The 26,253-nt window shown below is 39.3% G+C and overlaps 1 protein-coding gene and 3 non-coding genes across 5 annotated transcripts; all 4 read right to left on the bottom strand.

Moving 5' to 3' along the window:
• Positions 1–22,715: 22,715 nt before the first annotated feature.
• On the bottom strand, positions 22,716–26,246 carry RPS12 (ribosomal protein S12). 2 transcript variants are annotated; one of them, XM_061428020.1, is made up of 6 exons: positions 26,171–26,246; positions 25,999–26,049; positions 25,698–25,814; positions 24,362–24,464; positions 23,822–23,923; positions 22,716–22,805 (listed from the first exon to the last, which is right to left on the bottom strand). In XM_061428020.1, the coding sequence occupies exons 2-6, from the start codon at positions 26,010–26,012 to the stop codon at positions 22,743–22,745; spliced, it is 399 nt and encodes a 132-aa protein (XP_061284004.1). In that variant the 5' UTR covers positions 26,013–26,049; positions 26,171–26,246; the 3' UTR covers positions 22,716–22,742. The 2 variants fall into 2 exon arrangements, with proteins under 2 accessions (XP_061284004.1, XP_061284005.1); XM_061428021.1 differs by having other exon boundaries at positions 26,157–26,193.
• On the bottom strand, positions 22,933–23,062 carry LOC133254517 (small nucleolar RNA SNORA33). Its single transcript, XR_009738697.1, has one exon. It is a non-coding gene; the product is annotated as a small nucleolar RNA SNORA33 (small nucleolar RNA).
• Positions 24,005–24,081, bottom strand: LOC133254518 (small nucleolar RNA SNORD100). Its single transcript, XR_009738698.1, has one exon. It is a non-coding gene; the product is annotated as a small nucleolar RNA SNORD100 (small nucleolar RNA).
• Positions 25,405–25,477, bottom strand: LOC133254510 (small nucleolar RNA SNORD101). Its single transcript, XR_009738691.1, has one exon. It is a non-coding gene; the product is annotated as a small nucleolar RNA SNORD101 (small nucleolar RNA).
• Positions 26,247–26,253: the final 7 nt, after the last annotated feature.

The raw sequence follows: 26,253 nt of genomic DNA, 5'->3' as shown, positions 1-26,253 counted from the left end.
CTTCAAAGAAAGTAAATGCTATTATTCACTTGAAAAGACAAGAAAATAGGTGCAAATCACTGTAAGTGCTCCATAGCTCACTGGAAAATGTCTTGGAAAAATATTTTATTACCAAATGACACCTTGGCAAAGCTAAGCCACCCCACTTTCCTGTGGGAGGAAAATTGTGGTGGGGGCAGAGATAGCCTGGGGCAATGTTACAGGTGATTGATCCATGGGTGATTAATTACTGCATACAAATATGGGTGTGACAAAGCATTTAAAAGGCACTCAAAGTGCACATCTGGGTCACCTGATGCTCTTCCGGAAATGAACAATGGATCCCTGAAGACTGAACTATGCATGGTGCCATAGCAGGAAAAAGAAGATGGAAAAGGAAGGATTAAAAAGTTGACAATGATCCTTTTTTTCTGAAGCCAATTTATTTTTCTTTGAGCTAAAAGGATTCTGCCTCAAGGCTGGAGTAAAGCAGCCTTTCCAAGAAGCCACATTTATCACACCAAAGAATAGCATCACAAAGGAGACAGCATGATAAATACCTGGTTTGGGGATCCCAGGATAGAGTATCCAGAAATGAGGATAAGAATTTATTTATTTCCTTCAAGCCTGGGCTCTAGCTCAAATAATAGTCTCAGCAAAATTTGCTTTAAAATGCCCCATCTATTCATTGGTTTAAGACATTAGATACATTCATTATATGATGCTCCATCATATTCTAAAAAGCTTTATAGAGTTGTCCTCTGATCTAAGACACACATGCAAGTTATTTGTTATGGTGATTGCTTGCTTTGCAGGGTCTCTGCCCTTGACCTGATCCTATAGATCAATGTCAGGCCAAGTGAGATCTCCAGCAAGGGATAGCATGAACCCTCTCGCCAAGGTTAGGCTTTTGAAGCTAAAAGTTGGTCCCTGATTCCGGGATCAAACGGACTTGGGTTTGAATTTTATCTCCAAACTTAAAATTGTATGACCTTAAGTGACTTAACCTCTGGAAGTCTCAATTCTCTGCAGCGTAAAAGGAGACTAACTATAAATCATGCCTCAAAGGATGTTTGTGAGTGAAAATGAGGTATGATATATATATAAAGTGTTCATGTCTGGCACATAGTAAGTGTTCAATAAATATCAGTTACATTACTCTTATTTATATCCTTATTTTTTATAGTCTAGCTTCTATCAATGACTGTCCATTAACTCATTTGTCAGATTAATTCACCGTATTAATTATCCATTAATTATTTAATTAATTATCTATCCCATTAATTAATTATCCTTTCCTACTGTTAAGCATATAGACTGATGCCCAGGAAATTCTGAATGCTCTCAACAGCAATCTACATCTGAGAAGCCTGTACATTGAGTTTTATGCTTAATAAAATCCAAATAAATTTATTCTCAAACTTGATTGTGACCACTTTAATTCTTATTGAAATTTTGTAACTTAATAAATATTTTATAAACTTATAAAGCAAAAACAAAGAGTTATTATCACTGTGGAAGCTAAGTGAAATGCTTTGGAAAGATAAGGAGAAAAATGATTTCTGCCAAATTAAGTGACAAAACTACAGAAGGTTAGGGAGAAAGATCACAATAATCTAGAAAGTTATGTATGTAAATTGCCTCATATGTTTATTTAAGATCATTCTGCATTTTAAAGAAACAGAAGTGGAAATTGTAAAGAAGGCATTTTGGATGTTGCTTATTGAAAGAAAGATACTAGAGATCTCTAATCAGCAGATAAGTATGTCAAGAAAACCTTCTGGCCCTAAATCAAAAGATTGACAATGGAATGTCTATACATATTTTTAAAGTTAAAATCAAATGTTTGGTAAATGAATACATTCTTCCCCCTGACTCCATTGGTATATTTGAAAGCAAACAATACAACACCAAGAGTGAACTCTAATGTGAACTATAGACTTTCGTGATGATGATGTCTCATACTAGGTTCATCAATTAATTGTAACAAATGCATCACTCTGATGAGGGATGTTGATATTGGGGAAGCTATGCATGTCAGACTTAATTTTTTGGGGCTCCAAAATCACTGCAGATGGTGATTGTAGCCATGAAATTAAAAGATGCTTACTCCTTGGAAGGAAAGTTATGACCAACCTAGATAGAATATTGAAAAGTAGAGACATTACTTTGCCAACAAAGGTCCGTCTAGTCAAGGCTATGGTTTTTCCAGTGGTCATGTATGGATGTGAGAGCTGGACTGTGAAGAAGACTTAGCGCCGAAGAATTGATGCTTTTGAATTGTGGTGTTGGAGAAGACTCTTGAGAGTCCCTTGGACTGCAAGGAGATCCAACCAGTCCATTCTAAAGATCGGTCCTGGGTGTTCTTTGGAAGGAATGATGCTGAAGCTGAAACTCCAGTACTTTGGCCACCTCATGCGAAGAGTTGACTCATTGGAAAAGACTCTGATGCTGGGAGGGATTGTAGGCAGGAGGAGAAGGGGACAACAGAGGATGAGATGGCTGGATGGCATCACCGACTCAATGGACGTGAGTTTGAATGAACTCCGGGAGTTGGTGATGGACAGGGAGGCCTGGCGTGATGCGATTCATGGGGTTGCAAAGAGTCGGACACGACTGAGTGACTGAACTGAACTGAATCCATGTGTGAGGGCATACAGTATATGGGAAATTTATGTACCTCCCTCTCAGTTTTGCTGTGTCTAAAGCTGTTCCTAAAAAAGTAAGTAAAATGTCTTTAAGAAAAGGTTAGGTAAATGATCATTGCTGGTCCCAACTGAATTTGATATACATGTGTGCTAAGTCACTTCAGTCGTGTCCAATTCTTTGTGGCCCTTTGGACTGTAGCTTGCCAGGCTCCTCTGTCCATGGGATTATCCAGGCAAGAATACTGGAGTGGATTGCCATGCCTCCTCCAGAGGATCTTCCCAACCCAACCTGAGTCTCTTATGTCTCCTGCATTGGCAGGTGGGTTCTTTACCACTAGCATTACCTGGGAAGCCCAAATCAGATATAGCATTATTCAAATACTTAACTCACTAAGCTGGTTTTTAAAGTTCTAAACTTAAATAGGTTAAGGAAAGGGAACTACTTTAGCAAGTAGATAGGGACTTGTTCTTGTGTTTTTCCCACTACCATAGTCAGTCACATAAAATACTATTTCCTTTAATACATGAGATTCAGGCCAAAAAGTGTTGCCATGAGGTAGCAAAAGATTTAGAGCAGAAGTTCTCAAGCATTGCTCTACTAACTGACATCCTCAAAATTATCAGGAGAGATTTCTAGAAGTACAGATTCCTAAGACCCATGTCCATTATTTGGATACAATAATTGGTAAGACCTAGGAAACTGTGAGGTTTTTTTTAAGTTTCCTAAATGCTTCTCATGGGTAACCAGGTTTGAGGAAGGCTAGTGTTGAGAAGCACTGTCTAATCTAAATACAATGCAAGCCACATTTTCTGGTAGCTACATTTCAAAAGGATTTTCTAGTGGCCTCATTTGAAAAAAAAAATTTCTTACTAAGACATTTTCTTTGAAACAGTAAGCTCAAAATATTGCCATTTCAACATGTAATCAACATAAAAACTATTAATTAGATATTTTACATCCTTTTTACTTGTACCAAGTCTTTGAAATCGAGTGTCACAGCACACCTCAATTTGGACCAGCCACACTGCAAGTACTCAACAACCACCCATAGCCCAATACGGTTGCCATATGGGGAAGAGCAGATCTGAAGTGTAACGGGGTACATCATCTTAGTGACGTGGACTATCTAAGTGATGGTACTTTATTTTGATGTTTCACAACTATTAAGTGCTTGAGGCAAGAAAGTGATTAGAAAGGTCAAAAAGGAGAATGAAATAGTATGGAAAATGAAGGATGAATATGATACTTAGCTCTTTGTTAACTGGAAGGTTTTTGTACTGTAAGTTAAGGAAGAGAACATAAATATTCAGAAAAATAAAATAAAACTAATTTCTATGTAAGGAAGAAGGGGAAGGTTGGAGAATTCTATTAAACAAAAACTGTCTACCATACAACTCTAGTTTTTGAGTCCAAAAATAAAATTCCTACAGAGTTCATGCTCATGTTTCAGAAACATGTGGGACAGTAGAGTATGGAATAGAAATATCTTTATGGGAGTTTCCCTGGTAGCTCAGAGAATAAGAATCCACCTGCCAATGCAGGAGACATGAATTCAATCCCCCACCCAGGAAAACCCCACAGGCTGGGAGCAACTAGTAGTTGTGAGTCACAACTACTGAGCCTGTGCTCTGGAACCCGGGAACCAAAACTGCCGAGCCCACACGCTGCAACTACTGAAGCCTGTGTTCCCTAGAGTCGATACTCGGCAACAAGAGAAGCCTCCATGATGAGAAGCTTGCACACCAAAACTGGCGAGTAGTCCCTGCTCACCACAACTAGATAAAAGCCTGTACAGCAATGAAGACTCAACACTGCCAAAAATAATGAATAAATACGTTTTTAAAAAAGAAATATCTCTACGGAAAAAGTAAACTTCCCAGTATAAAAGCAACTTATAGAAGCTTTTCCAAATGTTTTAAGCTGTGCACACACTTTTTTCATTTATCATGCTATAATGTTAGTGAAAACACATTTTGGAGGCAGAAATAATAAGTCTGAACAAAGAGCTTAACATAGAACTGATGCACATTATCCTTTGGGAATTTAACTAATTTTTTTAAAGATTTCAACAGTAAAGTATTCTAACCAGGAATATCACAGTGAAAAATGCTATAAATCAAACAAAACATTTGTGAAGGAAAGCTCCTTAATTCCTCACCAAACACTTGTATCAATGAAAAAACAATCAGAATAGAACAAATTCAATGTCAAAGGTTAATAGAAATGTGTGAAGTATCGGATTGCAGACGCTTATTTTACAGTGTGTAAAAAATTCTATAGGAGCCCCGTGTTTCATCTGAAGCCTAACACTGCACCTCAATGTATATATGAATCTAACATATGAACTGCATTTTTTCATTTTCCTCTTACCTAGTGACATTCAATGGCACAAAATCAGCTTTTGAAGTAACTATAGAGGCATTGATAAAATTCTAGTAATTTGATTTAAAGCTGAACTCTTTCATTTATGATTCATAAATGCATAAAATGATGCTACTGATCCTCCATTTGCAGACACATCTTTTATTTGTTCACCCAGTAGAGGCACAGGATTTTCACTGGTCTGTACTTTTGATCAGGTTAGAAGTGGCCAAGGAAATACAGGATGCAAATTATAAATAAGCAGTAACTTGACAACATGAGCATCTAGTTTATAAATTTATACATGTAAGTCACAATGGCTGTATATTAATGATTGACAGATTAATATAGATTTTTCTGTAACTCCTTTAGCCGTAGATTCAAAAGGTGTATAAAATCACAGCAATTAACTTTTAGCAAAGTAAACAGATATGTATCTCAATGTATCTCTTGGGTAGATTTAATAACTGGCTGTTTTCAATTAACAAATTCTAATCAAGACAGCATTAAATAAGCAAAACATTACACTGAGACCAAGTGTTAACTTACTGGGTTGGTCTGAAAGTTCTTTCAGGATTTTCCATTTGAAGTAACAGGAAAACCCATATGAATATTTTGGCCAACCCAACATTAATATACTATAGTTAGTGCTCATTTTTCAGATTTTTATTTACTCATTCAACCAGTGCTTGTATTTTTAACATGCAAAGCCCTTTGTTAGGTGCTGCACTAAGTTAAAATTATAATAAAGAACACTTTGTTCTTTTATAATTTCTAAAAATTGTTTTATTTGTGGCATGCAGGATCTTAGTTCCCTGACCAGGAACTGAACCCATGCCCCCTGCAATGGAAGCACAGAATCCTAACCGCTGGACCCCAGGAAAGTCCCATAATAAAGAACAATTTGTTCTTTATGTTCAGTCTATGAGCTCTGTGCTCAAGGCCAATACACACATGGTTGAAAAACTATGCCTATGATCCCCTGAGTGCCCAGCCTCCTGCTTTCCCCATCACAGGTGAATATGAGATTTTCTCCTGAATTTCTCTCTACCCTTGTAGAACTGATATAAAAACCTGCCCCCAGGTTCTGCAGCATCTGGTTTTTTTTCCCTTCTGTTTAAGTTCCTCTGACCATGTAAGTGCCTCTTATTTACCCTCCATAGATGGCTTCTCCTTTAGAGCTCTTGTGACACAGGTGAACTTGTGATAGTCTGTTTGTTAATCCTATTTTGCAAATAAGTATCATGTAAGTATCACAGGACATGCTAAATAAATTGAACAGTGAAGGCGGTATTAAGGTTGGAGGGTGTAGATGCCAAGAAAATGAAAAAATGATTTATTATCATCACCTCTCCATGAATATTTGACTGGCTGGAGTTTGGTAGTGAAGAAAAAGCAACATCAGTCTATAAACTTCTCCAAAATGTATCCTTACTCATGTTGCTACTTTTGTGATGCTCACCATGGACTTGAACCATGTGACATCAGATTGTTCTGTTCTCTATAGGGACTAAGAGGTGACCACATGTTGTCTGTATCTTGAAAGCAACAGGATATTCTAACAGACTGAATGTGGAGTATATAGGAAAGAAAGGAGGCAAGTTTGACTCCCAACTTTTTAGCCTGAGCAATTAAGAGGCTAAAGTTGTAATTATTTGCAATGGGGAAGAATCAGGAAGGAAGGAGGTTTTTCGAGGAAATACCAGATGTTTGAGAAGGCTGTTACATATTCAACCACAGATGTCAAGTAAGCAGTGTGAGTATGCTTCCAAAGTTCAGGGAAAAGGTCTGCAACAGACATATACATTGGAAGCCCTCCACATCTGTGTGGATGAGACCACTAAGAGTGTGTGTGGACAGAGAGGAGATTCGAGGGATGAAACTTGCATTCTCCAACATTGGGTCAGAGACAGGATGAAGAATTGGTGATTCTTCAGACCAAGAAGAAGGAGCCAATGAGGTAGGAAAAAACAGAAGACTAGAAAGTATTTCAGAGAGGAGGGAGTGGTCAACTGTCAAATGCTACAGAGAAGTAAAAAAAAGATAAGGGCTGAGAAGTGACCATTAAGTTTAACAATAAGGACATGAGTTTGAGCAAGTTCTGGGACTTAGTGATGGACTGGGAAGCCTGGCGTGCTGCAGTCCATGGGGTCCCAAAGAGTTGGACATGACTGAGTGACTGAACTGAACTCACCAGTGACCCTGAGAAGTTTCAGAGAAATTCTGAGTGAATACATGACTGGAGTGATTTTAAGATGAACTGGAAGCAGAACCGAAGACAGGGAGTATAAGCAACTCTTGTGGGTAGTTCTGCTCTAAATAAGAACTGAGTAAACAGGGACAATATCTGAAGGAGATTTGGGATCATATGCTTTGCTTGTGGACTTTGTCACTCTCCTCTCACCTCAAATCTTCACCTCACCCCACATGCTGATTCTGGCTGGTGACCTTGTTTATTTCAGTAAGAAAAAAATAGAAACAGTCAGGAAGAAACATCAAGTTGCCACCACAATTTTAACCTCCTACCTGCATTCTTATATATTCCACATGAAACCTGTTGGTTTGGCTGTATGCTTTTCTGCAGTGGTGTATGCCTATGTGGTTCATGGATGGACCAGGAGAAGTGCTGTATTAACCAGGGTTAGGGGATTGCTAGGTGAGGATGATGAAGGGTGTGGGGACAAGAATAAAATACTTATACATTCCATTCTTTTTGACTCCTAAAAAACAAGACAGCCTGATTGTCAAAGTCAGGCTTCCCTGGTGGCTCAATAGGAAAGCATCCGCCTGCCAATGCAGGAGACACAAGATATGCGGGTTCGATCCCTGGGTTGGGAAGATCCTCTGGAGAAGAAATAGCAACCTACTGTAGAATTCTTCCCTGGGAAATCCCAGTGACAGAGGAGCCTGGAGGGCTAGAGTCCATGGGGTCTCAAAAGAGTTGGATGTGATTTAGCAACCAAATGACACCATTCTCAAAGTCAGGGACCTGCCAGTCTAATAGAATGACTCAGTCTTGGTAGAATTTGGCAATAAGGAGTTCATGATCTGAGCCACAGTCAGCTCCCGGTCTTTTGCTCACTGTATAGAGCTACCCCATTTTTGGCTGGTATAATTGATTTGATTTTGATATTGATCATCTGGTGATGTCCATGTGTAGAGTCTTCTCTTGTGTTTTTGAAAGAGGGTGTTTGCTATAACCAGTGTGTTCTCTTGGCAAAACTCTGTTAGCCTTTGACCTGCTTCAGTTTGTACTCCAAGGCCAAATTTGCCTGTTACTCCAGGTATCTCTTGACTTCCTACTTTTGCATTCCTGTCCCCTATAATTAAAAGGACATCTTTTTTGGGTGTTAGTTCTAGAAGGTCTTGTAGGTCTTATAAACCATTAAGTTCAGCTTCTTCAGCATTACTGGTTGTGGCATAGACTTGGATTACTGTGATATTGAATGGTTTGCTTTGGAAATGAATAGAGATCATTCTGTCATTTTTGAGATCACATCCAAGTACTGCATTTTGGGCTCTTTTGTTGACTATGATGGCTACTCCATTTCTTCTGAGGGATTCTTGCTCTTAAATTAAAGTAGGGAAAACCACTAGACCATTCAGGTATGACCTAAATCAAATCCCTTGTGATTATACAGTGGAAGTAACAAATAGATTGAAGGCATTAGATCTGCGAGACAGAGTGCCTGAAGAACTATGGACGGGGGGGTTCGTGACATTGTACAAGAGGCAGTGATCAAGGCCAGCCCCAAGAAAAAGAAATGGAAAAAGGCAAAATGGTTGTCTGAGGAGGCCTTACAAATAGCTGAGAAAAGAAGAGAAGCTAAAGGCAAAAGAAAAAGGAAAGATATACCATTTGAATGCAGAGTGCCAAAGAACAGCAAGGAGAGATAAGACAGTTTTCCTTAGCATTAAATGCAAAGAAATAGAGGAAAACAACAGAATAGAAAAGACTAGAGGTCTCTTCAAGAAAATTAGAGATACCAAGGGAACATTTCATGCGAAGATGGACACAATAAAGGACATAAATGGTATGGACCTAACAGAAGCAGAAGATATTAAGAAGAGGTAGCAAGAATACACAGAAGAATTATACAAAAAAGATCTTCATGACCCATATAACCACAATGGTGTGATCACTCACCTAGAGCCAGACATCCTGAAATGTGAAGTCAAGTGGACCTTAGGAAGCATCACTACGAACAAAGCTAGTGGAGGTGATGGAATTCCAGTTGAGCTATTTCAAATCCTAAGAGATGATGCTGTGAAAGTGCTGCACTCAATATGCCAGCAAATTTGGAAAACTCAGCAGTGGCCACAGGACTGGAAAAGGTCAGTTTTCATTCTAATCCCAAAGAAAGGCAATGCCAAAGAATATTCAAACCTCTGCACAATTGCACTCATCTCACATGCTAGCAAAGTAATGCTCAAAATTCTCCAAGACAGGTTCAAAGGTACATGAACAGTGAACTTCCAGATGTTCGGGCTGGATTTTGAAAAGGCAGAGGAACCAGAGATCAAATTGTCAACATCTGTTGGATCATCAAAAAAGTAAGAGAGTTCCAGAAGAACATCTACTTCTACTTTACTGACTACAACAAAGCCTTTGACTGTGTGGATCACAGCAAACTGTGAAAATCTTAAAGAGATGGGAATACCATCTGACCTGCCTCCTGAGAAACCTGTATGCAGGTCAAGAAGCAACAATTAGAACTGGACATGGAACAACAGACTGGTTCCAAATCGGGAAAGGAGTACCTTGAAGCTGTATATTGTCACCCGCTTATGTAACTGCTATGCAGAGTACATCATGTGAAATGCCAGGCTGGATGAAGCACAAACTAGAATCAAGATTGCCAGGAGAAATATCAATAACTCAGATACACAGATGACAACACCCTTATGGCAGAAAGTGAAGAAGAACTAAAGAGCCTCTTGATGAAAGTGAAAGAGGAGAGTGAAAATTTTGGCTTAAAACTCAACATTCAGAAAACTAAGATCATGCATCCAGTCCCATCACTTCATGGCAAATGGATGGGTAAACAATGGAAACAGTGAGAGACTTTATGTAGGGGGGCTCCAAAATCACTGCAGATGGTGACTGCAGCCATGAAATTAAAAGACACTTGTTCCTTGGAAGAAAAGCTACGACCAACCTTACAGCGTATTAAAAAGCAGAGACACTACTTTGCCAACAAAGGTCCATCTGGTCAAAGCTATGGTTTTTCCATTGGTCATGTATGGATGTGAGAGCTGGACTATAAAGAAAGCTGAGCACTGAAGAACTGATGCTTTTGACTGTAGTGTTGGAGAAGACTCTTGAGAGTCCCTTGGCCTGCAAGGAGATCCAACCAGTCCATCCTAAAAGAAATCAGTTCTGAATATTCACTAGAAGGACTGATGCTGAAGCTGAAGCTTCAATACTTTGGCCACCTGATGCAAAGAACTGACCCACTGAATAAGACCCTGATGGTGGGAAAGATTGAAGGTGGGATAAGGGGATGACAGAGAAAGATATGGTTAGAAGGCATCATGGACTCAATGGACATGAGTTTGAGTAAGCTATGGGAGTTGGTGATGGACAAGGAAGCCTGGCGTGCTGCAGTCCATGGGGTCGCAAACAGTTGGACATGACTGAGCAACTGAACTGAACTGAACTGAATCTTGGTGGAACTGTCAAGATGGCAGCAGCTTACAGTAGCTTTAAAGTTCAAACAAGCAAACAAAGGACCCAAAGTCAAAGGGTTTTCAAGGAAAAGACCAAGATTTTCAAAATACTTATTTTGTTTCTTAGGCAAAAACAACAGAGTAATTCTACAGAAATAAACTGAACACTTTGTGTTAAACATCCAATATGCTAGTACAGAGCAAAATTTTCTTGTTTGGGAAATACTGTTCAGAATAAAAGTTCCAAATGACCACAACCAATGCTCTTAACTCAACACGCATGTTATCTATGGAGGTACAAAGCCAGTTGAGAGCTGAAGCCAAGAATAGAAGTCTGAACAGACATAAACTCCCACTGGGCAGAACAGTTTTCTATAATCTTTTTAAATAATCTTCAGACCAGCTTCTATGAATCCCTTAGGAACAGGACCCTAATAAAGTCCATGGCCTATGAAAGCTATTTATAAAACTTTTCTGAGAAGGTTACACAAATATATTGTCTCAAGCACTGTGTAACGAAAAGTTATAACCTATTCCTTAGAGGATATCCAAGTTTTTAACAGATCTTAAAGCTATCTTTATGTAGGTTAGGGATTTGCAAAGAAAAAGTAGTCTGATTATACTTTTTATATGTATTCAAATCTGCTGTGATAATTCTTTATCATCATAATAACCACCATCATTTATCTTCTAGACACTAAACTAAGCACTTTACATATATTTTCTCAGTTAATCTTCACACACACACATACACACAAAACTATGAAACAGTAATAGTATTTCTATTTTAGAGAAAAAGAATGGGGATGTAAATAAACTAAATGACTTTTTAGCATCTTATGATAACTAACCAGGAAAACCAGGATTCACACCCAAGCCTCCACCCCAATTACTGACCATAAAGCCAGTGTGGGCTGAGCAATCATTATGTGTGTGTGTGTGTGTGTGCGCGCGCACTGCAATACCCTTATCAAGCAGATTGGTATGGACACTATAACAACCTATACTAACCAATCTGATGCCCAGACATCAGCCTTACAAAAACCAAAAACCTGTCAAATCCAATTTTTAAATTCTTCATCTGTCAAAAGGGATGAAAATTAGTACCAGTGTCTTTGTTTACAATTATTTAATGGGGAGACCCAGCATATTGAAAAAGAAATGTGGAATGGGTTTTAAAATCAGATATTCCCTCCCTACTAAGTATAGGCTCAGTGGTAAAGAATCCGTCTGCCAATGCAGGAGACGAAGGTTCGGTCCCTGTCAGAAAGATCCCCTGAAGGAAGAAATGGCAACCTGTTCCAGTATTCCGGACTGAGAAATCTCAAGGACAGAGGAGTCTGGTGGGCTACAGTCCATGGGGTTGCAAAAAGTCAGACACAATTGAGTGCACACACACTAAGTATGGAAGCCAGGATAAACCTCTGACCACATTATGATTAAATGTCTATGGTTTTCATTTATTCAAATTCACACTTAAGTCATTATTTCTGATAAAGTAATCCTGCCAATGATATTAGCTGCCAAGTGGTAAACTAGATTTCAAGTTCACCTGCTGAATCCATAAATGCTATATTTATGCATTTGTTAACCCAAGATTTTAATGGAAAAAAATGAACATATTAATAAAATGTTCTATTTAGAATACACAAGTCAAATTTATGCCATTAAGGAAGGGTTGTTTTCTCAAAATGGGGCCAGGGTCGGGGAAAGGCAAGCACTACCCAAAGCAGATTATATGCAGACATGAGGAAATTAAAAATGAAAAGTAAATGAAAATGAGCAACAGAAATCCATATTTCAGAAGTAAGGTTTTTAATATCTCCTAAATGAAACTTTAAAGAATACAGAATTTTTAAATGAAAGTTGAGGCTGGAATGCAACTCACCAATGTAAAATAATCCTTTGAATCTTTTCTTTTCTAACCAGAGTGAAGACCTAACATAGGTAGCAAGAAAATTTCTCAATTTCGGCCCTCATTTTCTCCTCTTTTTCTTAAAACCAATACATGGTAATTCGCCATGGTTAAATTTCCTGAAAGAAGCTAAGAAAGCATACAAGTTCTTTACACACATGCAAATTTATGTATATAGATAGATAGAGATAGAGATAGAGAGATATAGATATTGATATATGTGTATTTCACCAAAATATATCCCAGTTGCACACTGCAGGCTTGGATTCCCTGGAAGCTGCCCCCTCAAGGAAAGCAAACTGGATACTAAATAGAAGTTGAGGTCTTAAGATCTTGAGGTCCATAGATTTACCAATCTAATCTTTTCTCTCCTGCACTAATATTGCAACAAAACAGATGGTAATAGTTCAGATGCATACATGTAATTTTTTCAGCCTGAGATCTGGGTTCCTTATTCCTTATCATTAAGATCACTTTAGAAATTTGAGAAGAAATAAGGAAGATGAGTCTACTGTTCTTAGAAAATCACGACTCCATAGGAAAAATAAAAATAGAGATTAGAAATCCCCCAGCTGGAGAGTCAAGGTCTTAGTTAGGCATGTACAGCTTTCTAAATCCCATAAAAATCTCAACATCTGACCCATTTCATTTTTACAAGGGAAGGGGCGATTGCTCTGGAAAATATGCGTAAAAATCCGCAGCATTCAGAGGCATTAAACAGTTTTATTTCACATTTGTTTCCTGTGTATCCTGCTTGATAGACACACTGCAGCACCTGCTGCTGTAAGTCTGCTCTTCGTCAGCTTCCAGCCTTCTCAATTCAGAAAGCACTGGTTTGAGCAGCTTTTCCCACAGCTGAGGTCATGCTGCCCTCTTCTGGTCACTGCACAGAATGTCCTGAAATGACCCTCGAAAGGAATGCAAAGTGGAGAACTAGAGATTGTTGTCTCGTTTATAAAGTGTTTTTCAGCCAGTAAATTAAAACCAATTTTATTCAAGATGGCAATGCTATAATAATTTTAAATTTGGTATGTTTTAGATAGAAGCTATTCCTGAGAAGTTTTGAAGTCTTTATCTAAACATTAAATTGATAGCTCTGATGTTTTTGAATATGGTTTTCATATTACCTAAATTTTAATGATCTATTTTGTACAATGTGAACATAAATAAAACATTTAAAAATATTAAAAATAACAATCATGTATGGTAAACTGTAATATTGGCTAAGGCATTCTATTTCTCTCCAGTGAATCCAAATTTAGAAACACTCAAAGGGAAGCAAGGAAGTGGAAGACAAAAGCTAACAACAACAGAAATTACACTGCAATTTCACCAAAGCACAAATACAAGAAAATACAGGCACTTTTCAAAAGATTCTTTTTGTCTCTAATTTTCAGAATCTGAAAACATATCCACTAGAATTCCATATCTCAAAAAAATAGTTTTTCTTCTGCTCTTGTTATTACTACAAATCAATAACTGGCATGTTAAGGCAATTGTCTCTCCAGATTTTTGTGGACAGGAACTGCATGTTAGTCTAGCATGAGAATCTATGTCTTAGGCTCATTCATCTTAAAGAGATCTTTAAAAAGCAGGTTGTTCTCTGCAAATATTAGCAACATTCTGTCAACACTATGGAATGGATATCTAATCCTGGATTATTTTTTAAAAGTCCAATTCCCCTAACAACCAATTATAGATAGCAATATTCCTTTATTTATAACTGCTTCCAAAAATTACATTAATTTTTTACTTTATTTGATGGCAAGGCAAAGAACTAGCTGTAATCTTTTGTAAAATACTCTTTCATGATTTCACCTTCAGGCAGGTTTTCTTCACATCACTCATTTCCGGACAAATGGCTCCCCTCGTCTTTCCTTCTCTTTAAAGGCACATCCTTGAATCTGCTAGTTCACCTGTGTATTAAGGGCCCAGCAAGGATTCTGTTGTTAAGTCCCTAGTTCAGGAGACTCCATTGTCCTACATCACTGCTGGTGGCCTAAATTAAAGGGAACAAGTGCAGATCAGGAAAATACTGCACAAACTCAAAGTGTACAGTGCAAATGATGGCCTGAGGGAGATGATGCTTATACATACTGGCTTTGTAAAAGAAATTCTTCCACATCTTTACACACCTCCATGGAAGCTAACAAATTGCCCTTGTTAGCTTATTTTTCAGGCACTAAAAAGCATTTCTGGACTCATTGTATGTTTATGATGCTCATCCCTGATATTCTTCACCAATATACCCGTATCAATTTACAAAGTATATTCCTTCCACATATATTAAACAGAGAATATTTTAATCTTCAACAAAATGACAGTTCCTATCATCAGTTTAGCCTCATGTCCAGAGGCTTCTTGGAGCATATCCTGGGATATGGGGCTCTGTCATCTCAGATGGAAAATAAGAGAACCAAATGAGATCATTTTTCAGGTCTTTCCAACTGAAAAAATTCAGGTTCTAACTGCAAGTAGAGTCTGCAATGGGAGACTTCAGGCCTACATTCCCAGCTCAGTCCTCTCTGGTCAAGACAGAGCATCTTCTCCAGAAATACAGGAAGAAAGTAGCAAGGCCACATTTTGGTCGGCATACACAGTTACTTCTAGAAAATAACACAGCCAGTAATGATTCTACTAACTCTAGAGAATAATTTACCACAGTCACCATTAATGATTATTTTAGATGATCGTATTAAAGAATATCACTTGTGCCATTAAGTAGAAGACTTTGTCTAATTCCCTAAACTGTGTATCATGTAGAAATAAGCTGAGAGGTAATCATGATAGATATTATAGAAATATAATTTTTTTACACTAAATGATTCATCTTAAATAGAATCCAGAACCCAGAATTACGTAAGAACCCCTTCCTGGTAGACCCTCTTCAAAGGACTAAAATCAAACAGGAAGCAGTTTGGGAACTGCCTAGGACAGCCAAATGTCAAGATAAAGGAAATGTCTGTATTTCTTTTCACAGTTGTTTAACTTTCATTATCACAGTACCAAAGCAGAAATGAAGGAATCATAGAATTATAGGAGTAAAGGAACAGTTTACAGGCTGTTCCACTCAATGCTACATAGGGGTTTTGTTTTTGTTACATGTTGTTTCTATGTTGGGGAAATTTTTCTTTGGTTATTTTCCAGTTTAGATAAAGCAATAAATAAGACTTTGCATCTCTTATCCAAACTGGTTGGTAACTGCCAAATGTGAATGCCTTACTAGGAAGGCAGAGTTGAACTGTATAGGTAGAGCAAAATATTTTACTTTGCTGCTGAGAAAAAATTTCAACACATAAGCACAAGTCTGGGGACTGGCAATGATTAAAGCATACAGATACCATTTCAGTTGAGACCCACCAGGGAAAATAACTACTGGGGCAGTACCCAATGCAATAGAAGTGTGACTGGTCAGCTATATGCAACTAAATTATATTTATTTTCAACAAATGATTTCTAATGTTAAGTGAATGCTGACCTTCTAAAATCAAAGGTGAATGTTGACATTCTTTTTTAACTGAAGAAAATAATGTGTAGAATAAATAAATCTTTTAAACTGTTTCATAATAACCTGATATGCATCATTTCCCTCTCTCCTTCTTTCTCCCCTCCCCACATCTCCCTCCTTCCATCTCTCTTCCTTTCTGTCTCCTTCTCCACCCGCCCATCACTCCTCTCCAGTCTTGTCTTTCTCTGCCTTCTTCTCTCCTGCATCCCTCAGAAATACAGCTTGCTTTAAAAATGTTACCTTCACTTGCCACAAATAATCTGTAATCTTACCTGAAAATGGAGAGTCCTGAGATTCATCCAACAGGCAGGTTACTGCTTCATTAAAGACACTGTTGTTGTCCACTGTTCTACTAGCCTGATAGGAGAAAGGTCCTCAGAAGATTTACCAAAACACAGAAATTTCTTTGAAGAGAAGCTCATTTCTTAACCTGTCTTATTTTTACTACCACCCAAAGGATAGTTTCAAACTGTAACTGAATGTTAGCTAAACCTCCATCCGCCCTGTAGTCTATTAGCAAGACTCCACAGGGCAGCAATGCAACCTGGGACCCTTTGAATGAGCCTCACTTTACACAGCAACACTAGGCAGGCAATAATAAAGGTAATAACAAGTGTTATGCCTTGACCAGTTATTTAAAAATCTAAAAAAACCTCACAGGTTCCTCTCCACATAGGGCTTTGAACTTTGCTTCTGCACGTTAACATCATCCACATTATCATTTTCGTATTTTCTTGAAAATAAAATTTCTAGACTCTTTACATGACAGAAATCTGGAATCAAATTTTGAACTGGATTATTTTATTTCAAAATGCAGCTTGTGGATGGAGATGGAAAAGGTTTTATTTCTTCTTTAAAATTATACATGTATACTCCCTACTAAATAATGGCATAACTGTATCACTTTATGATCCACATGTGGGTAGGTACCTCCCAGCAAGACACAACACACACCCATTTAGCCACACATCTGCTGACCCCTGGAACTCACTAAAGTATATCCAAGCATCAAATCTAAAAGAGAAGACAGGATTTTTAATTTGCAGCGTTTTGTATGTTAATACTTTATTTTCCCCTTATGGATCTCATATTTATTTTTTTATGTGCATTTTGCTCCTTTTAACCCGGTGTCAGCCCTACAAAATGTCACAAGCCTTTGACCCCGTATTTCTCTAACAAGCCAACCAGGTTCAAATGGGATTTTTACATCTGTTTGTAAATTTTAGTTGGGGGCAGTTGAGAGATGGAAAAATAAAGACAAATACTACATTTGTGTAAGGTTTAATTCACATCAGTTGTACAATACTGTGCTGTTGGAATGTGTCTCAATAAATAGGCTTCAAAAAGAAATCACTGCAGTGTAAAAAGTTTCCCTGAACTCATGTGCTTTTTACTGTTCCCGGGTCTCATAATAGCTTTTAAAATTATTTTTCAGACTCTTAGAGCCATGTACCCCATATTGTGATAGGATATGTTTCTCTGCCCTGCTCCCTAGAGGAGAGTTGGAGACAGGGGAAGTTCAGACAATTTGGCACCATCCTAGTCTAGAAGGGGCCCAACTTGGAGTCATCCTGTTGCCAGAAAAAAATAAGAAGAAGAAATTAAAGTGTCAAAAATGGTTGAGGAATTTAAGCCTATGAAGAGAACTCTCATATTAACTAAACATAAATTGGCAGTTCATATCTACTCATCCGACAGAAAATATTTGAATACCTACCACACCAAGCACTATTCTAGGCACCAGAGATACAGCTCAGAACAAAGTCAGTGCTTCCATGGAGCTATACAGTGGGTTATAATCCAGAGTACAGCTGTGGCTTTGCTGCTTTTGAAATTATGCCCATTTTTCAGAATAGGCCTGCTCTGAAACCTTTTGGCTTTCAGATGGCATCAGATAAATTCTTGGTATAGTGGCAGAGAAAGAGGCTTAATAAGAATACACAATCGACTATCACAGAGCAAAACCTCTTCCTCTAGGAACATGTGGAGTTTCAACTTCTTAGTTGTAGTCAGTCACCACTATTGACTTCCCCAGCTAGGGAGTGTGGATTCTGCAATATCACGACAAAAAAGCAAGCGCAACCAGAAATAGTACACTAAAGCCCAACAATTTTCCAGGGGGTGGGAGAATCTTTTTCTACCGGGAGTTTGCAGTATAGTCTATGCTGGTCTTCACACGGATAGGTCGCTCTGACACTAGCTTCTTACCGCCCTCTGCTGGCCAGGTCTAAATTCAGTCTTTTAAACCTGTCCTGATGCATCCAAATGCTATTTTTATTAGACAAACCACGTGTTGGCAAAACATAAAAAATTGTTAAAGCTTTATGTTAATGCTACTTAAAATTAACCCTAAGAATATCTTGTACCATTCTTTCATTTCTTCAAGAATTTTTTACTAAAAATGCAATGCACATTAAAGCAAAAAAAAAAAAAAAGCAAAAGCAGCAAAACACCCACCTTTCCAGAAACAACCATTAAAACCTTGATGTGTAACTCTTTCTTCTGCAGAGATGTGCCCTTATATTCCTTTAATTTTTACAAAATGTGGTCTTACTGTACATTTTCTTAAAAAATAAGCAATATTTTTAAGAAAATGCCCTTCCATTCTGTCCTTATAGCACCGAAAAAATCCCACTAAGATGTACCCTTTATCATCAGAAAACGCAAGGTTAACGGAATCCTCCAGGTTGGCGGAGCCATGGAATAACCACCAGTCTTTGTTTCACAACCCAGGTTAGCTTCTTAACAGTAAATTTGAGGCTCAGCTTCTACCTACAAAAACACTTCGGTTTCTTCTCCTGTTCACTCCCTTCCCAAAGCCAATGTGCCACTGAAAACAAATTAGGAATGTATGTGGTGAAGGTAGTCACTGAACATAAGTCAACACTCTTAAGGAAGGTACGCTTCATATAAATTAGGAGAGAGCTTAGAAAACTGTCCATTTTAGTGCAGGTCTTAAAAAACTCAGGGTAACCCACCTCCCTCATTTCTAAGTCTTTTCAAACAAAACCCAGGTTGCAATGCAATTCTCATCAGCTGACTGTGACTTGGCCTTGTAGGTTTTGGATAAAAAGCTAAAGTATCTTACACGTGATAAAGCATTAATTTAGGTGTGAGGCCTGGCGTGCTGCGATTCATGGGGTCGCAAAGAGTCGGACACCACTGAGCGACTGAACTGAACTGATGCCATCCGAAGTGTAAGCAGTGCTTTTTAAAAAGGGTTGAAGTTTTTGCCGAGAGCAACATCACCACCAGTCCTTCTAAACACTGATGTATTATTTATATAGACCAAACTGATCACCCTCTGGGAAATTCATCTTCGACTTTGATCCCCAACTACTCCTCTTCCCCCAGCACTTGAGCACCTGCAACGATTCAGACTTCACCCAACAGGTTCTCACTGGGAGGTTGGGAAGGTGTGATGGCCTTTTGGGCACCTCTACAGCCCAGCCACGACACCTCCGCTGCTCTTAGATATTACTGCTTCAAATTCTGCCTTGCAGCTTGAGCTTCATGAGGACCCCAGCTGGGACAAAGCCCATCCTTCTGTGCCATCAACCTGCCCCATCCTCAGCCTGGAATGAAGGCCAAGATCTTATTTCCCCTCCTTGGTTAAATACCCTCTCTTCCCACCATGGATCAAGTGTAGGGTGCATTCAAATTTTGCTTGTGGCTAACATTTTCCTTGAGCCCAGCTCTTTGTACACTCATCTATATAGACAATTAAAAAAGCAAATTCAAGCACCATATTAAGGGTTAGGTTGGTCTTCAGTAATACTAACAGGTATTTCCATGTTTCCAGGCTTTGTAACACCTCTACCTATATAGTGGTGAAAAGTTGTTGATGAATGAAAAGATGGCCAGGATTCTTGGCCTCCGGAGAAAAATTCAGTCTGGGGCCAGAGACATGCTTGGTCGCTCAGAGCTTTGTGTAATGAAGTTTTATTTAAGTATAATGGAGATAGAGAAAGCTTCTGACATAGGCATCAGAAGGGAGCAGAAAGAGTACCCCCCTGCTAGTCTTCAGCTGGATGTTATAGTCACTAGCAGTCTGTTAACTGAAAGAAAGCAATGTCTTAAAACTCATAATGGCACCAGGCCCTTCACCTATAAGATGCATTTTGGGATATCTTGGCACCAAATGGTTCATCTGGGCCATAAAATGATTAACTTGAATCTTGTAGAAGGACAGATTACCATACAAATAGTTTCGTTTACATAGATTAGGGGAACAATATCTGAATATAACATACTGGTTTGTCAAGTAGGTTCTAAGCCACGAGGCAGAACTGACTTGAAGACAGAGTTTGGGGTAAATGCATAGCACATTAGCATAGTTTAAGACAAACATTTCTACAATAAAAATGCATTGGTTATCACCAGGTTTGAGAATAGTTAACTTCAGGTGAAACCAAGTGTCATTATGGCAACACAGTATTTTAAGAGAAACCTTTTAAATTTGTATAGAGAAGGGAAAAAATATCGCTGGTTTCTTTCCTCCTGCCACATAAGAGAGGTAAAAATGTTTGACACTTGCAGGCTATTTCCTCCGTTTGGAGACCCCTGGCCTTCTTGCCTGTTACCCTCAGTGGTTTCACTGCCTCCAGGTCTCAGCCTAATACAGCGTTTTTACAGTTTTTCTATGGATGTCCTGGTTGTTCTTTGTTAAGAATTTGAAGTGGCTTACCAAAAATACACATACTAGAAATTTTAATAAAGTCAGGACCAGACAAAAAATTAGGAACAGGAAAAAAACTGCCATGGAGGTTTTCTTGTAGCTCAAGTGAACTTAAGTCTCACTCTCCCTGGGAGAAAAAAACAGTATCATGTAATGGACTGGCCAGAATTCCTTTGGTAATGCTATTTTCCCCACTAAAGATACCTGCATCTGCCCTGACATTTTGGATGAGCTCCCTCAGATAAACCTGGGCTTCCCTGTTGGTTCAGATGGTAAAAGTGTCAGTCTTCAGTGCAGGAGACCAAGGTTCGATCCCTAGGTCGGGAAGATCCCCTGGAAAAGGAAATGGCAGCCCACTCCAGTACTCTTGCCTGGAAAACTCCATGGACAGAGGAGCCTGGTGGGCTAGTCCATGGGGTCACAGTCAGAGAGTCCGACCCAACTGAGCAACTTCAGTTTCATATAAACTACAGACAAGTCACAACCAGAAATCACAACTAAAATTCTTAGAGCTGGGTCTTGAAGGATGCACCTCAGGAGAGGTAGAACAGATTATGAAGAACATGACTGCTCAACTGAGCAGTGCAGATCCAACACTGGGGCCATTGAAACCTGGTGTCTATGGACTGTGAAACAAGGTAGGAGCAGAGGACACTCTAGAGATCTAGCTTGGGGAACACAAGCTAGCTAATTACTTAATGAAGAGCCTAGTAAAGCCACTGTCTAGATCAATAGCTCTTCCTCTTGCTCTGAAAGTCACTCAATGTCCAACTCTGCAACCCCATAGACTGGCCTGCCTTGCTCAATCTATGGAATTCTCCAGGCCAGGATACTGGAGTGGGTAGCCATTCCTTTCTCCAGGGAATCTTCCCAATACAGGGATTGATCCCAGGTCTCCCACAATGCAGGTGGATTCTTTACAGCTACGCCACCAGGGAAACCCCTTACTCTTACACAAAAAAGGGAAAATTCAGTTGTTCATTGAGTCCTGCCCAACTCTGCAACCCCATTTACTGCAGTTTGCCAGGCTTCTGTGTCCATCATTTCTTGGTGTTTGCTCAAACTCATGTCCCTTAATCAAGGGCTTTGTGCCATTATACTGCCCCATGATGGACAGGTCCATGGGGTTGCAGTCAGACACAACTTCATGAACTGAGAATAACAAAGGCCAAAGCAAGCCTTCCTAGCACTAATTTCGAGAGAGGCCAGCGAAATCAGTATGAAAATGCACATTGCAGTAATTCTATTTTTCCTAGCCTGAATTACACTATTTCCCATAAAAGATCAAACATATGGTTTTCCCACTGCATAAACACACTCAAACGGCACCAAATATACAGAGAATCTATTAAGACATATAAAGAAACTGCAATTAAAACTAATTCCTTTTCCCATGTGCCCTGTCACTGCATACTTAGACTGGTAAACTAAGAGAAACTCAAAGTACCCCACTTGGTTATCTATACGGGAATTTCATATTCCTACAATCTCAACTTGACTGAGGCTTCAAGTACACAGATCACCATTGCCTTTCCGTGAGAATTTTGGGGACTTGAGTACATGAAAGCACATGTTTCTGTGACTGATATTTAAACAAGAAACCCTGACCTACCCTAATGGGCTGTACAAAAGCACACCTGCACTTCACGTACCTTCTAGTGCCCCACAGCCTAAATCCAATCCAGTTCCCTTTGCATGTTGCTGATTTGTCCAGTTTACTTTTCTAGGCTATAGATTAGTCTGTCAGTCATAAACACCCACCCAATAAAACCCTGACCATCACCAAGCCTATCTTCACTTGGGCTCTATTTGCCAAATGAAATTACTTACTGGTTGGGAAAAATGCTTTCACTTAGAAAGCAGGACAAACAGCATGCATCCAGTTATTTTACAATGAATCTTTTGTCCTTCATTAACACACTTTAATTTTCCTGCCCCAAATAAAAAGCCAGAGATGGAAAACAAGAAATCAGTTTATTTCATCATTTCTTGCATTTGAAGTACTCCTCGATGACATCCTTGGCCTGAGATTCTTTGCCATAGTCCTAAAAAACAAATGTGATTTTACTAAAATTTACAAACTCCCAAGTTGTTAGCACCAGTTAGTGAAGCTTTACCAAAAAAAAAAAAAAAAAAAGCACACCTTATTAAGTATTTCCCACCATTAAAATGCCTTGTAGCCATTTTCAGGGACCTTAATGACTTCAATGTCTTTAAGGCTCGTAACATGGCTTTCCTATTGCCAGCATTTTCTAAATTTCTGCAGAAACACATTCAGGTTAGCAGATTCTTTGGCTGGCTTAATTATGGCTTATTTCCTTTTTCTGTAAGAAAGACTTTATGTCTGTTGAGAATTACACATTTGCTTTTAAGACTTATTACAGGGTTAACTCTGTAATTATTGACCAGGAGATTTTTGCTGAAACTAACACCTGTGGCCTGGCCAAAAATTGTTATTTCATTTACACTTTGAGAACTATTACATTCAATATTTATATCTGATACAACTGTATTATCCAGCACCATGAGTTTCATTTTCACTTTCTATATCAGAATCAATCACTAAGATGTTTTTGCTTGTTTTGAATCTGCCTGTAATGTGGGAGACCCAGGTTTGATCCCTGGGTCAGGATTACCCCTGAAAGAGAATGGCTAGCCACTCCAGTATCCTTGCCTGGAGAATTCCTCGGACAGAGGCTCTTGGTGGGCTACAGTCCGTGGGGTCACAGAGTCAGATATGACTGCATGACTAACACACTGAAAAACAATCATCTGACACACTAACGTCACTTGGACAGAAGGTATCTACATAAAACTCAAATATTCACACAAAATTCCACGTTGTGTCATTTCTGACAATTTTACCGTAACTTGTGTTTGTAATATACACAAGGATGGGACAAAAATCTAACCACAAAATTTAACAGTCATACTTTGTATAATGAACCCTAGATCACTTTTAAGCTTTTAAGTTTTGCATGGTAATGTAACTAGTATCACTTCTCCAAACAGACATGGTTACCCAGTACAACATTTATGCCAGACATAAATATCAGCTTACCTTAACCACCACACAACTGCAACCAACCACTTTACGAGGTTTCCCCTCTCTGTCAATTTTACAGAGGCCTACCCATTCCCCTAGTTTCTTGTTGTCATCAACCTATTAGAGGGAATAAGAACAAAAATAAATCACCACACAAGTAGGCACTAATACTACTGACAATACATTAGATGAAAGGTGGCTGTAGTCAGATAGGGTGACATGGCAGTTTCCTCACCACGGTTCAGTAGAGGGAGCCAGTTGTCATCATGTACAGCCCAAAGAAACCTATCAATACCCTACGCAGGTTATTCTGTATCAACGTAAAACTAGCATTTAAATCTTCAGGAATAAAAATGCTTCCCTAACTAGCTTTAGCATAGCCAACAAATGCCAAGTTTGTGATGCTTTTCAGACCTGCAGAAGAGTTCTTTACAAACTTTCTCTGGTATGACAAAAATTATGGATAACCTTTATGTGGACACACGTCTGTAACTGGCCTAATTTACAATAAGCTGATTTCTCTTTCACAAAAACAAAATCCAAAGAGTAACTTACCTTAATCAGGTTGATTTGATGCTCAGCACAAAGGGCCTCCACCAACTTGACATACATAGGCTCATCACAGTTGGATGCGAGCACACACAGATGGGCTTGGCGCCTGAAATGCAAAATCCAACAGAAGCTAAAATTTGGGTCTAAATCCACCTGCAGTCTGTAAGAGAATTATCTTTGCACTGGATACACTGGCAAAAACCTAACCAGGCATTGGAGAACACAACTTCAGTTTGAAGTAGCTGCCAGAAAGCATATTATTTCTTTACTTCGATCTGTCTATAGAACCACCTAATCTTCAAAAACTTGTAAAACTCTAAATTTCACATATAGCAACTGTTTAACTGTTACCTGTTACTGGGCCCAATCTAATATTGCACAGTATTTTCCTGCAGAAAAGTAAAGTAGATTCTACCAGCTTTCCAAGAAAGGCTGGTTCCACTGGCAAATTTACCCCAAATTAATAGATTTAAATTCACTCAGCTTGCTGCTGCTGCTACTAAGTCGCTTCACTCGTGTCCGACTCTGTGCAACCCCATAGACGGCAGCCCATCAGGCTCCCCCATCCCTGGGATCTTCAGGCAAGAACACTGGAGTGGGTTGCCATTTCCTTCTCCAATGCATGAAAATAAAAAGTGAAAGTGAAGTCGCTCAGTCGGTCCGACTCCTCGCGATCCCATGGACTGCAGCTTAGTGGTCCTTAATTTTGGCTTTAAATCCTAAACAGTTGTTTTGCCAAGATAACCAGCCCAAAGACCTGAGTAAATTTACAAGTATTTCTCATCCACATTGACCCCTACAGCTACTACTAACTGCTGCTGCTGCTGCTAAGTCGCTTCAGTCGTGTCTGACTCTGTGCGACCCCATAGACAGCAGCCCATCAGGCCCCACCATCCCTGGGATTCTCCAGGCAAGAACAGTGGAGACTTCATGCTAAATCCAAATGTTTCTGCCACAGTAATTTAGTGCTTTAAGTCTCCGAAGTTCAAAATGAAGGTTCCCATCTATTCCCGAACTAACAATGAAATTAGTCCCCAAATCTACAGGTTTGTCAGACTATGAGATTTCACTCATAGAAGGAGTGAAGGGGTATCCGACAACTTAAGTCATCATTCAAACACTGTAGTTTTACTTCAAGAATCAAACGTTCATCCCCATTCAAAACCCACACACTCAGCGGGCCATTAGAGTTCTGAGCTGATACCTTTTCCTATGTTTCCTGTAGAACGGATGTCATTCAGAACTTTTGTGCTAACACCATGAACTTCACGCTTTCTTCCCTCGGCTGCCGTTTTGCTCCGGTTCCAACAACCCACAGTATTGAGACTGATACACGTACTTGTCTAAAGCTTTCGCAGCTTCGCGAATTCCACGTGCTAAGCCATCGTGGATGAGGGCGGTCTTCAGTACCTCTTGCAGAGCAGTATTAACGTCCATTACACCTCCAGCAGCAATGCTAAAAAACAAAAATTTGAAGTTTTTTAATGTGGTAAATTCTCGCCCACAATCTAACGCCTTGGACTCGGCAGTCATCAGCAAGGTAGGCCAGATGCGCTTACGGCTCCAGGGCACATCTAGAAACCACGCGACTGGGTCCAGGCCCACGCTTTGCCCGCCCCACCACCCAGCCCTGGGCTCACCCTTCCTCGGCCATGGCGGTGGGTTACGGGTGGAGCCGAATCTTGAATGCACTGCAAAACAAACAGCAATAAGTTAAAGAAATGATCCCGATTAGCCCCACATACTCAACGCCAACTCCAAGTAAAATGCAGCCACGCTGCATAACCAACACCCTTACTTTGCCTCACTCACCCCGAGCCTCCGCCTCCGCGCGGCTCCGCGGCGGCAGGGAAAGAGAACGACTGCGCCCGCATGACGGTATTTAAGGGTTTCCC

This window comes from Bos javanicus, chromosome 9, assembly GCF_032452875.1.
Source record: "Bos javanicus breed banteng chromosome 9, ARS-OSU_banteng_1.0, whole genome shotgun sequence".
In the NCBI taxonomy this organism is placed as follows: domain Eukaryota; kingdom Metazoa; phylum Chordata; class Mammalia; order Artiodactyla; family Bovidae; genus Bos; species Bos javanicus.
This window is presented reverse-complemented; position numbering and strand designations above follow the sequence as displayed.